General features: G+C 37.2%; 1 protein-coding gene across 3 annotated transcripts; it reads right to left on the bottom strand.

Annotated features, from left to right (window-relative positions):
• Window positions 1-2794: 2794 nt before the first annotated feature.
• Window positions 2795-11188, bottom strand: LOC127422288 (ribosome maturation protein SBDS-like). 3 transcript variants are annotated; one of them, XM_051665705.1, is made up of 6 exons: window positions 10983-11188; window positions 9877-10003; window positions 9584-9784; window positions 9118-9282; window positions 3543-3662; window positions 2795-2947 (listed from the first exon to the last, which is right to left on the bottom strand). In XM_051665705.1, exons 1-6 carry the CDS (start codon window positions 11108-11110, stop codon window positions 2819-2821), a joined length of 870 nt encoding a protein of 289 aa, XP_051521665.1. In that variant the 5' UTR covers window positions 11111-11188; the 3' UTR covers window positions 2795-2818. The 3 variants fall into 3 exon arrangements, with proteins under 3 accessions (XP_051521665.1, XP_051521668.1, XP_051521667.1); XM_051665708.1 differs by having other exon boundaries at window positions 3599-3662; window positions 10983-11187; XM_051665707.1 differs by lacking the exon at window positions 3543-3662 and having other exon boundaries at window positions 10983-11186.
• Window positions 11189-12856: the final 1668 nt, after the last annotated feature.

Below are 12856 nucleotides of genomic sequence, written 5' to 3'. Positions count from 1 at the left end.
TAGCTGGGCTGACCCTAAGGGATAGGGTGCAATGCTAGGACATCCAAGGACCTTAGAGTAGAGACGCTCCTCCTCCATTTTGAAAGGAGCATCTGTTGAAAGGAACACACTGGAGGGATCATATCTCTTGGCTGGCCTGGAAACACCTTGGGATCCCCCAGGATGAGCTGGAGGATGTGGCCAGAGAAAACACGAATGGGCTGCTTTGCTTAGTCTGCTGCCACGGAGACCCGGACCTGCATAAATGGCAGAAGATAGATGTATGGATGGATAACCTAGATATGTTTAGTCTTAGCCAGCCTTTTTCCTCTGATATCAGATGCTCTGGCTCCAGTGAATTTTGGTCACTGTTGACTCCATTTGTACATTCTGTAAAATAGAATCAATTATTATTAGAGTGATTTCAACAGGCTTCTCAGTGCATTGTGAATGGTTCTAACCACATCAACAAAATATCAAGTGCTTCTGTAAATTTCTATATGTTGTTAATCTGTTTCTTAAGGGGTTTAATCCTTAACAGTGGGGTTTAAGGTTGTTGAAGTTTATATCAATAGTCATGGTAGTGAAATTTAATGTGCACCGAGAAATTCACAATACACTGATGAACCAAAACATTATGACCACTCACAGGTGAAGTGAATAACTTTGATCATCTCCTAACAAGGCCATATGTCAATGTCTGGGTAGATTAGATCGTAAACAAACAATCAGTTCTCGTAGTCAACCTGTTGAATGCAGGAGAAATGGGCAGGAGTAAAGACTTGAGCAACTTTGACAAGGGCCAAATTGTTATGGCCAGACCCCTTCATGGCAATGGTATTTGCTGATGGCATTATCCTCTTTCAGCAGGATAATGCACTCTGTGACACTGCACACATTGTTCGGGAATGGTTGGAAGAACATGATGAAGAGTTCAAGGCCTCCAAATTCCCCAATCTCAAGCCGATTGAGCATCTGTGGTATGTGCTGAACCAGCAAGTCCAATCTCCACCTTGCAACTTACAGGACTTGAAGGATCTGCTGCTAATGTCTTGGTGCCAGATACCACAGGGCAACTTCAGAGGTCTTGTAGAGTCCATGCTTCGGCAGGTTGGCGCTGTTTTGGTGGCACGAGGAGGACCAACAGCATATTAGGTGGGTGGTCATAATGTTTTGTCTCATCTGTGTATATTAAAAAGCTAAAAGAGAACCTAGCAAGCGACAAACACAAAATCAGGCTTTACGTCAAGAGGCAACATAATCAGTAAGTCATATAGAAATAGGGGCGAGTTAAACACATTCTAGTCCACATACTAGTCATTTAAGTGAGGACAAATCTCATAGCTAGGCCATACACATAAAGATTTGGGGAGGGCCTTTTCTGTTCCAAAATGACAGAGCCCCAATTCACAAAGCGAGGTCAGTAAGACATGGTTTACTAAGTCTGGTGTGGAAAACTTGACCTGAAGCCCTATTGAACATCTCTGGGATGAACTGGGACAGCAAGCCAGGCCCTATTACCTGACCTCAGTGCCTGACCTCACTGATGCTCTTATGTCTGTTGAACATTTAATTTCAAAAGCATGGCAAAAAGCATTAATTCCTCCCTTTACTGTTATAACAGCTTCCACTAGAAGGCTTTTCACTTCCATGTGCTTCAATTCATACACAAGAGCATCAGGAAGGTCAGACACTAAGGTTTGGCAATATGGAAATGGGAAATGTATTGGCATGAGCTTGCATTTCCGGTCTACCATGTTCAGATGCGTTTGACTGGAAATGAATGGAGTGCCAGAGTAGTGTGACCATGGCTTTAGGCACAGTGTCATCCAATTTTCTTAAGAGTACAAAATCCAAATGCAATTTTAGAACCACGTCTGTTCTCAGCACAAACTCAGTCCATGCATTTGCAGTTTGGGGATTCCACCAGCAGGGGCTACCAAAGTGCATGTCAAACTACAATGCAAGATACTATCATATCCTTGACAATTACAGTTAATACAAGCCATGATAGCTTGTGTGTCAGTAGAGCAGTACGATTAATTAAACTCGCATTCTTTATAATTACATGGAGCCCGCATCCATTTAGTCCTGACAAGCACCACCTTTAATTTCATGCATATATAAAGAGCGTGTCATAAAGGTATACCTGACATTTAAGGATGCAGCTACTCATCAAAATAATGTAAACACAAATTATCTATATTTCTATTGTATTCTAATGTATAGCAACTTCTTATCAATGGGCTGTCTTCATTTAAATTGCATGATTTTGCCAAACCCACATGCCTAAACTTACTATTCACATGCACGAATATAAAACTTCATGGCAATGCCCACTATGGCGTATCCCATTGCACTGCGGTTAAAGTGTGAACACAACTGAGAAGAGAATTTCATTTGGGTACTTGATTTTTAATTGGCACATTGTTTAAAGAGAGCTTTTTTATTTTGTCAGTCCATTCTTATTTAAAGGCAATGATTAAATATAAATAAATCATGCTAAAATAATAACGCATTTTTACAGAACAACTACATAATATATATTATTCATCCACATCACTTCCATTTTCACAGAAAATAAAAACCTCTTTATTGCAACTGAGCTGAACTTTTGTATTTTATTTAATATGTTAGGAATTTTTACTGAAGTCTGTAAAATCTGTGAAAAAAGCCCTCATTCAATTAATAAAAATAGTAATAATAATCTGCGGTTCTCCAATTGCTTTTGCACGTTGACAAGCCATAATAAAAAAATATAACTTGTCAAAAATAAGACTGTTCATGTAAAATGAATCGGCAACAGTTTAATATGTTAAAGAAGGTGAGGATGCAGAGGTTATTCTAGTCTTTCGTCTCCTTCTTCCACATCTTTGAGACTGAGCACCTCCAGAGCTCCCTTTCCTTTAGTCTCACAGCGGATGAGCTCATCAATCTCACGGAAACAGCCTGGATCAATCAAACACACCTGAAAGGGGAGGGAACACAAGTACTTAAGTGCCCAAAAGAACTTCTCATGCAAATTTCAGTTGGTTCTATGTTTTGTACTAAATTTTGATTTAAAAGGTGAACTCTGTAATTTTTTCCTTATTAAAAACGTTTTACCCCAAAGAAATTAACAATACTTTTAAGAATCATGTCTTTATTTCTATATCAGCAGCCTAATAAAAGCAGTTTTATTTTGCATGGTGCTGGGCTGCCTCACTGCAGAAAGCTATGTTTAGATCTCAGTGACCAGCCAAATACTACTTGCTTTAATTTACCGTATGTTTCCAGTGGCGTGGGAAAATATTAGCTCAGCGCTGCTGCTTTGGGGCGTGGTACAGCGAAAATGGCTGTGTTCCCAATGGTATACTACCCATACTACTTTTACTGCTTCTGCTACATCAGTCTATGGCAGAAATAGTAAGAGCAGTATGTAGTATGCCATTTCTAACTCGGCCCATGACTGTTTTCAGCTCACGGTCAATATAATCCTCATAAATATGCATGATTACAGTCAGAATGATGCAAACTTTGTTTCCAAATGCCCAAAGTATAAAGACTGTGTTGATTTATTGTACTTTTTTATCCAGCTTGGACGTCTGTGACGTCTGCTTTAAGTCCTCCTTTTTCTCACCCAGCCACAGTATTGTCACACTGAATCCAGCAGAAACTTCAGCAGTATCTTCAGGAATCTGTACCTGTGAGCATATTTGACACCCCTGGATTAGAGTCTCTAGTTTAATCCGATATGCCATTTTTTAAATTTGAACGATTTACCGCAAAACACCACGCTGATAAACAGTGTACACTGTGTACTTTAGTGCTTTTTTTCCCCTTAGAAATCCTATATTTACTATGTATTATCACATTGTGAATAAATGGGTTCATCAAAAAGCTGAAAAATTTTGTTTGAGTTTTTATATGGAGTTAGGATGAAAATAAGGTGTATTTAAATTGTTCTGAGACCAGTGCAGACAGACAGCACGCTGGAGGTTAAGTCATTGACTAAATAGGGAGCAAGGGAGCATCCTATAGCTCTCTATAAAGCTAAGTGCATTCAATCTAAACTTCCTCAAAAAGTTCAGTTTCAGGCTGCAGATGATGTTTGGATCACTCAACATGTTTGACAGATATGGGACAATGATAATCAGTACATAGATTCAGAATTTATAATATATACAGTAATTTTAACATGGTTGGCAGTGATTGGATGACACTGGCCATTACTTTGAATCAGAATTAATTATGCTAATTTCTAATGTAAGGTCTGTAATGTCTCAAAAACATGAATAACCAACACTCCTGGAAACATGATAAACAATTTGATTAAAAAAAAATCAAATAAAATAAAAATCAGACTTTCTATAGCTTAGTGTTATTTATAATTTCACAACTTAGTCCCGCGGTCCACAAATGTGGACATCAATTTTTAGGAAAACTGTTTGCTCTTGAAAATGATTATTTATTTATTTTGCATGTTTATTAGGTGCTACTAGTTACAAATCAAAAAGGGAAATGGAAAATGCACACAGCAGTCACACTCGTGTCTAAGGAGGTTAAACTAAGGATGTAATCAGAATTCTTTAACTATATAATGCAAAATATAAACAGCATGAATTTAGGATGTGTCTGTAGTCAGGGCCATCAGCACAGGGACTTTTCCTTCTAGGATGCCTTGCACACAGTTGTGATTTTTTTTAATAACATTTAAATGTTTTAACTCCTTTACTACAATGTTTAAACTAATAATACTTTGTCATCATGTTTTGTGATGTCTGTTAAATTGCTTTCAGTCCTTGACCTTGAATTTACACTGTATATTTAGTTAACTCTTTAAAACAATCAAGACCTCAAATGTGGCTCTTGTAACGACAAACTTAACACAAATGAATTTGAATATGAGTTTCAATAAGTAATTACAGACCTTTTTTAATAACTGTAATGCCTAAAATGACTTTCACACAATTTTTCCTAATGTCATATTTCATGTGATTTTTTCCCTGCCTTTTTGTCATGTCAATACATAGACCTATAAAGAGAGATGTCAATTACGTCCTTGTTGATTTTAACCAAGGCAACGTCTGTACGTGAAACCGTGCATAGGGCTGGATAAAATATAGATTTTCTGATTAATTGCAATCTTCATTTGAATGATCTGATATCAATACTTAAAGAGGTTATGATGTGAGGAATTACATTTTCCTTGATCATTTGACATAAGAGGTCATTGTACTATAAAAACATACTGTAAGTTTCAGAACTGAAAACATCCTCATTAACAGAAAAAGAGCATTTATGGATAAATGTTTTTCTACATAAGTGTGCACAGCTTTGACCCTTATCATGCCTCTCGCGCTGCTTTTAAAAGATGCAATGTCAAGTTATAACTCTAAAATGGACACCCCCATTCTTTATTAACTTACTGTTTGATGTCTTGCTGTTTTGGGGGCGTCCTGGACCGTTTTTGCCCCCATATGCACTATTTTTAATTGTTGTTTTTTTTAAAACACGCACTAGATGGACATCTTTGATCGTATTGATGTGTTTCCGCACAACACCGGCGATGTGCGCTGCGTTTTAAGGGCGGTACAAGCACAACATTTAAAAACACGTCTCATTCTGCTGCTGCCACTGACTGGGAGAAACACATGCTGTTCTCTGTGTAAACAAACCGGGAAAATGAAAGAAGTCGCTCTGGTGATGACCAGCATCATTCCACTCACGAATGTTTCAAATGTCATGACTATTTGATAGTTTATGTTGCTGCTGGAGTGAACAGTTTGAGACAGGCTGGTATAAATACATACTGTCACCCTGAAGCAGATTTTGCTGTTTCTTTTTTACACTGGCCCTTTAAGATACTAACATGAAGTAGGCCCAACAGGAAGTTGTCAATTGCATGGTGAGGAACAAAGAGAGTGCGAGCACCAAACTCTAGACACTCAGTACCAGCTTGAATGTCACTACAGTGGATTACAACTCCAAAATCACCTCTTCAGGAGCAGGTTTTATTGTTTTACCTTCTTTATCTGCCTGTTGCTTCTTGGATTTTGTGGAGAATTATGTCCCTTCAATAAGAGTGTGGGCTGGCTGTTTGTTTGAAGATGAGTTTTCACCTGCTTCCTCCATACTGCTCAAACTACCTTTTAAATTAACTCCAATCCCTCTGTCCCTCCAACAGTTCATAAACACCCACTAAACAATTTTCAAAAAAGAAAAATCAGAAAATGTTTTTAAATTTACAATTTGAATATTTTTGGTTTGAACTCCGGCCAATATTTATTATTTATTTGCTTTTGGGTTCAAATTGAACATTTGTCTTGAACTGAATTTACTTATGGACTTGTTTGATGTTTACTTTGAGGCCTAAAAATGTTGGGTGTACGTTGTGTTAAACCTGAAATGTAGTTTTAACATTGTCATTTTCTTTGGATTGCGTTTCAAATACAGTATGTCTGTATTGGAAGGACTGCACAAAACAGTGGACGTTTACATTGAAGTCTTAAAGGGCTAGACAGCTTAAAACTGAATGTTTCTGACAGAAGGCCAGAGACAGGATGGAAAATTATTATATATGACTAAATTATGGCTTTAATTATAATTGGACCTCAGGGAATATAATAAAAATGTTAAAAAAAAAAAAAAGTTTATCATGACCCCTTTAAAATTCCAAGATCAATCTTTTACTCTGTGCGGCAACCCTTTACAATGCAAATAATTCACTCGCATATCCCACTAAATTTCGTGCTACAAGACTAAAAATGCCTGTGATAAGCCAATGAATTATTTGTTTTGCGATTTCACTTGCAAGTGTTTAAATATTCCAGTTCAGCGCCGAGAAAAGTTTGGTTTGAAACTTTGAGAATGAAAAAACAATAATCAAATTTGTCAAATTAATATTTTTCATAATGAACAAAGTTAGAAGGTCCCCAGTTTAATTAACATCATTAGCTGGGAGGGAATTTCTTTAATATGTAAAAAAAAACAAAAAAACTATATAACCAGAATATTCCAAATGATTCGGAATCTGAAATCGTTATCACATTGAGAGCTTGTGAATCGGAATCTAATTGAATCTGTAAATCTGTCTCAATACCCAGCCCTCTTGAGTGCAAAAAACGATGCTCCTACATACAAATCGAAAATGTATTGCGATATATATCGATGATTGTATCGGCCAGCCATAATAGAGTGCAACAGTGCTCGCCCACTTTGGGTTCCGGAAGTATTTTTCCCATTCATTTCTTCCATAGACTTTTAATCAAATCCTTAAATAAAAACGTTGTGAGCCATGAACCAAACCAACCAGCTCCGAGGAGAATCACAATATTACAAACTTTGTTTTGAAGAAAAAAGTATTTGAAAATCAGACATAAAGACAAAAAAGTATGTGTACTTACTGTCTTTCATGAGGGCACAGACTACAATCCCATGATGCATTTTGAATGATGTCACTGAATAAAAAACTATGGGAATATACTTCCTGGCCAAAAAAAAAAAGTTGCATACTCTAATATTTAGTTGGACCACCTTTAGCTTTGATTATGGCTGCATTCATTGTGGCATTGTTTCGACAACCATTATTTTGCAACGTCACAACATTCATTTCCGTCCAGAGTTGTATACATTTTTGGCTGAGATCTTGTATTGATGACGGGAGAGTTGGACCACTCCGTAAAGTCTTCTCCAGCACATCCCAAAGACTTTCAGTGGGGTTAAGGTCAGGACTCTGTGGTGGCCAGTTCATGTGTGAAAATGATTCCTCATGCTCCCTGAACCACTCTTTCACAATTTGAGCCCAATGAATCTTGGCATTGTCGTTATGGAATATGCCCGTGCCGTCAGCAAAGAAGAAATCCATTGATGGGACAACCTGGTCATTCAGTACATTCAGATAGTCAGCTGACTTCATTTTATTGCCACATAACATTGCTGTGCCTAGACCTGACCAATTGAAGCAACCCCAGATCATAACACTGCCTCCAGAGGCTTGTACAGTGGGCACTATGCATGACAGGTGCATCGCTTCATGCACTTCCCTTTTTACCCTGACGCGCCCGTCGCTTTGGAATAGGGTAAATCTGGACTCATCAGACCACATGACCTTTTTCCATTGCTCCACAGTCCAATCTTTACGCTCCCTAGCAAATTGAAGTTGTTTTTTCCAATTTGCTTCACTTACAATTGGCTTTCTTGTGGCCACACAGATGTTTAGACCCAATCTTGTAAGTTCTCGTCACATTGTGCATGTGGAAATGTTCTTACTTTCACTATTTAACATAGCCGTGAGTTCTACTGTGATATTTTTACGATGTGACTTCAAGCGTTTTAGTGATCTCCGATCACGATCATTCAAGATTTTTTTCAGACCACATTTCTTCCGCGAAGCTGACGGTTCAACACTATCCTTCCAGGTTTTAATAATGCATTGGACAGTTCTTAACTCAATTCTAGTAATTTCAGCAATCTCCTTAGATGTTTTCTTTGCTTGATGCAGGCCAATAATTTGCCCCTTCTGAAACAGAGTAACGTCTTTTCCACGACCACGGGATACGTCTTCTGACATGGTTGTTGAAGAAATGAGAAGCTACACACTGCATCAGTTAGGGTTAAAAGAGTTGCTGCATATTAATCACAGCAATAATGATCCAATCATAGGCTCTTAAGTATCAGCTTATTTAAATCCAAACGGCTCCAGGTAGTGTATAAAACTATTGATTTTAGGTTGTAGATTATAAGTATAGAAACAATATATTTTGCGTTTATTACAAAATATCCCGATATGTACAAATATAGGTAGTTTAAGGGTGAAGAGAGACCGACTCGATTACGTCATTCTCAGTGCGTCATGGGAGTGGGCGGTCACTCTGAGGCACGTTTCGTGGGTTTCATTGGTCGCGGTTCTCTGATTGGCTTCAACGGAAGTATACTCTATCGATGAAAAACCTCGTAACTCACTGCAGGTCTGTCTTTAAAGTTTTACAAGTTATCGTTGAAAATCAGTTCGTCTATGGGATGGGATTTTTTACTTCCGGAACCAGGCTGTTGTGCTCTATTGACATTGAGGGGGACACCACCTCCCCCCATATATTTGACAACATCCTTGTATATCAAAAACATTATAATTAATAAATTGAGCCTGAAGACTCTTACCATCTCAAGCTCATCATCAAAGTCTTCGCTTTCCACCACCTTTATTAATGATTTGAGCTTTTCTTTCAGTCTCTTCCCATCCTTGGCTGGCCAGACGCAGCGTACCCGCATATGAGCTCTCTGGATCTGAATTGATTCCTTCAGTTGTTTGATGACCTCAAGTGCCTGAAGAGGGCGACACTGACCTTCATTAAAGTGTCTGCTACACTGAAAGAGCATATTTATAGTAATACTGTGCAGTAAGGATCTACATTAGATATCCTGAACTGACAATGCACAATAAACTTGTAGAGCATTTATTAATCTTGGCTAATTTAGAAATGTCATATTGTTCATTGTCAACTAATGTTTCCGTGTTTATGAAGTGTTTTATTTCTGTTGCGTGACCGAAAGCAAATGTGTAGCGCAAGATGTCACACAATTAAAACACAGACTTCATTTTCAGAGGATCAAACAGTCTACAGACCTGCTGTTTAGTGCTTTTGTTTGCTTTAACGGAGTAGTGAATATCCTTCATCGCTCGCTCTATTAGGTTCACTGTGTAGGGCCGTTTGGTCTCAGGATTCACACATTTTTCAGCCACAATTGTTGCGATATCTCGAAACATCTGTTCCAGCTGACTGTGACGCTCCTTGTCTGATACCTGTAGTTCTCCTTTAGATAAAATCTGTAAATGTATGAAAACAATTTGTAATCAACAACAATTTAATGATGAAGCAATTCAGATCAAACCAAACCTGTACACAACAGCAAACTCACCTGTTTGCATATTTCTGTCAGATCTTCTGTGCCAAAAGCTTTCAGGTCATCTTTCTTTGCCACTTGACCCTTAGACACATTTACAAACACGGTGTTCGTCTGCAGGACTTCATCGAGGTCTTTCTCACTATTTTTTTTTTTTTTAAGAAAAAACAATAACAAATACAACTGGTTTAAAGTACATAGAAACACAAATTGCAGAACTAAAACTGTGCAAGTTAATCTGTACGACAGTGTAATAGAGAAATAAACAAACTGCTTTGCTCGCATTAACTTCATTTCTTAAATGAAGCAATCTCTTACTTAATGATCATTCCATTTCATTTATATGATGATGCTAAAATGATTTTTACCAAATTATCGACATTTTCCTGGCTTTGTTCTATAATACTGTATCCTAGACTGCATATGTTTTTAGTGCCACACTTTTGATATTTTGCCCTATATTCAATGTTTAATGTATTTTAATCTACATATACCAGAAAAAAGACACACTTGACTGAATTTAAATTTCTCAAAATCTAAAGTCTTATGCTTAAATGCTAGAAATCAGTTGAATATCTTCACAAAATTAAAGTTTTGCTATTATTATTATTGTTATATGGATGTGTCGGATCGGACAGTAAAGGAAAAGCTGCCAAAAAGTGTCTAAAAACTAAATACTGTTCCAAACTCCTCATTAAATTGTGTTATTTTCATTGTGTTGATCACGTTCTTGTTTTTATAAAACGTGGGAAATGGTAATAATTAACAATGAGCACGTGTAGGTGAAAATTGTACTTTTTGTCATCTGCTATTTGCTTAATTTTTTTACTTTTAAATCTTAGTTTAACTTGTGGTTCCCTCAAGCTTCTCTGAAAACAAAACTGAATTGCTTGCAACTAATTCTGCATGCTGTATAGTTTACCATAAGAAATACCATAAAGTCACACTGGCCTTCTACCATAAAGTCACGTAATACAATTACAATCCCAGTGCAGCTTTTTAACGGTAAATTAATATACAAAAATAGTATGTAATAACAGATTAAACAAAAAACTAAGGCATGAACATGAAAATCAATACTTCTAAATCACATACGCAGCATGATATAACAACACACTCACGCTCCAGATCTCCAACTCATCACTTTGTTTTTATAACAGGCTATTTCAAATCTTTTCCCTCCTTTCTTCATCCGCACGACGGCGACATTTGTTAATCTGATCTGGTTAGTTGGTGTGAATATTGACATGTTTGACTCCCTTTAGTTCAACGTGATTCTTCTCTGCTGTGTCTCTTCATCGAGTCTTTCTTGACAAAGTCAAACGATTCATCTCAGCGCCATCTAGATGACTGGAGGAAATAGCATGTCTGTTATCTACAACTAGAAGTCCAATTGTACTATTAAATGCACAATAATATTTTCTGGCACTGAAAATATGTATTTGCAAATACAATATACAATACTATTTAAATAAATATACACCGGTGGCCAAAAGTTTGGAATAATGTACAGATTTTGCTGTTTCAGAAGGAAATTGGTACTTCAATTCACCAAAGTGGCATTCATCTGATCACAATGTATAGTCAGGACGTTACTGATGTAAATACAGCACCTTCACTAGTTGAAAAAAGTCATTTTTGATCAAATCTAGACAGGTCCCATTTCCAGCAGCCATCACTCCAACACCTTATCCTTGAGTAATCATGACAAATTGCTAATTTGGTACTAGAAATTCACTTGCCATTATATCAAACACAGCTGAAAGCTATTTGGTTCATTAAATGAATCTTAACATTGTCTTTGTGTTTGTTTTTGAGTTGGCACAGTATGCAATAGACTGGCATGTCTTAAGGTCAATATTAGGTCAAAAATGGCAAAAAAAAAAAAAAAGAAAGCTTTCTCTAGAAACTCATCAGTCAATCAATGTTTTGAGGAATGAAGGTTATACAATGCTTGAAATTGCCAAAAAAACTGAAGATTTCATACAAAGGAGTAGTGTTAGTGGCTCTAACAAGGACAGAAAGAGATGTGGAAAGCCAGATGTACAACTAAACAAGAGGATAAGTACATCAGAGTCTCTAGTTTGAGAAATAGACGCCTCACATGTCCTCAGCTGACAGCTTCATTGAATTCTACCCGCTCAACACCAGTTTCATGTACAACAGTAAAGAGAAGACTCAGGGGTGCAGGCCTTATGGGAAGAATTGCAAAGAAAAAGCCACTTTTGAAACAGAAAAACAAAAAGAAAAGGTTAGAGTGGGCAAAGAAACACAGACATTGGACAACAGATAATTGGAAAAGAGTGTTCTGGATCTTAACCCCATTGAGCTTTTGTGGGATCAGCTAGACTGTAAGGTGCGTGAGAAGTGCCCGACAAGACAGCCACATCTATGGTAAGTGCTACAGGAAGTGTGGGGTGAAATGTCACCTGAGTATCTGGACAATCTTACAGCTAAAATGCCAAGGATCTGCAAAGCTGTCATTGCTGCACGTGAAGGATTTTTTGATGAGAACTCTGAAGTAGTTTAAGTTAAGTTTAATTTTTTTAAAACTGTAATAGTAATTTGTCATGTTATTAATGTCCTGACTATACATTGTGATCAGTTGAATGCCACTTTGGTGAATAAAAGTACCAATTTCTTTCCAGAAGAGCAAAATCTGTAAATTATTCCAAACGTTTGGCTACCAGTGTATATATATTTTAAAGGAATAGTTCACCCAAAAATTAAAATTCTCCAATTATTTACTCACCCTCATGCCATCCTAGATGTGTATGAAAATCTTTCTTCTGCAGAACACAAACGAAGACTTTGAAGAATATCTCCTACACTATTCAAATGAATGAAGTTAAAAACGATCAAGCGCCAAAAAGCACATAAAGACAGCATAAATGTAATCCATACAAGTCTCCAGTGGTTTAATCCATAGCTGTTTACCAAATGACACGCTATGCAGTGGTTAGCACTGTCGCCTCACTGCAAGAAGGTCCCGGGT

The sequence above is a fragment of the Myxocyprinus asiaticus genome, chromosome 31, assembly GCF_019703515.2.
Source record: "Myxocyprinus asiaticus isolate MX2 ecotype Aquarium Trade chromosome 31, UBuf_Myxa_2, whole genome shotgun sequence".
Taxonomy (NCBI): Eukaryota; Metazoa; Chordata; class Actinopteri; order Cypriniformes; family Catostomidae; genus Myxocyprinus; species Myxocyprinus asiaticus.
The sequence above is the reverse complement of the archived record's forward strand: the minus strand, read 5'-3'. Positions and strand labels throughout refer to the sequence as shown.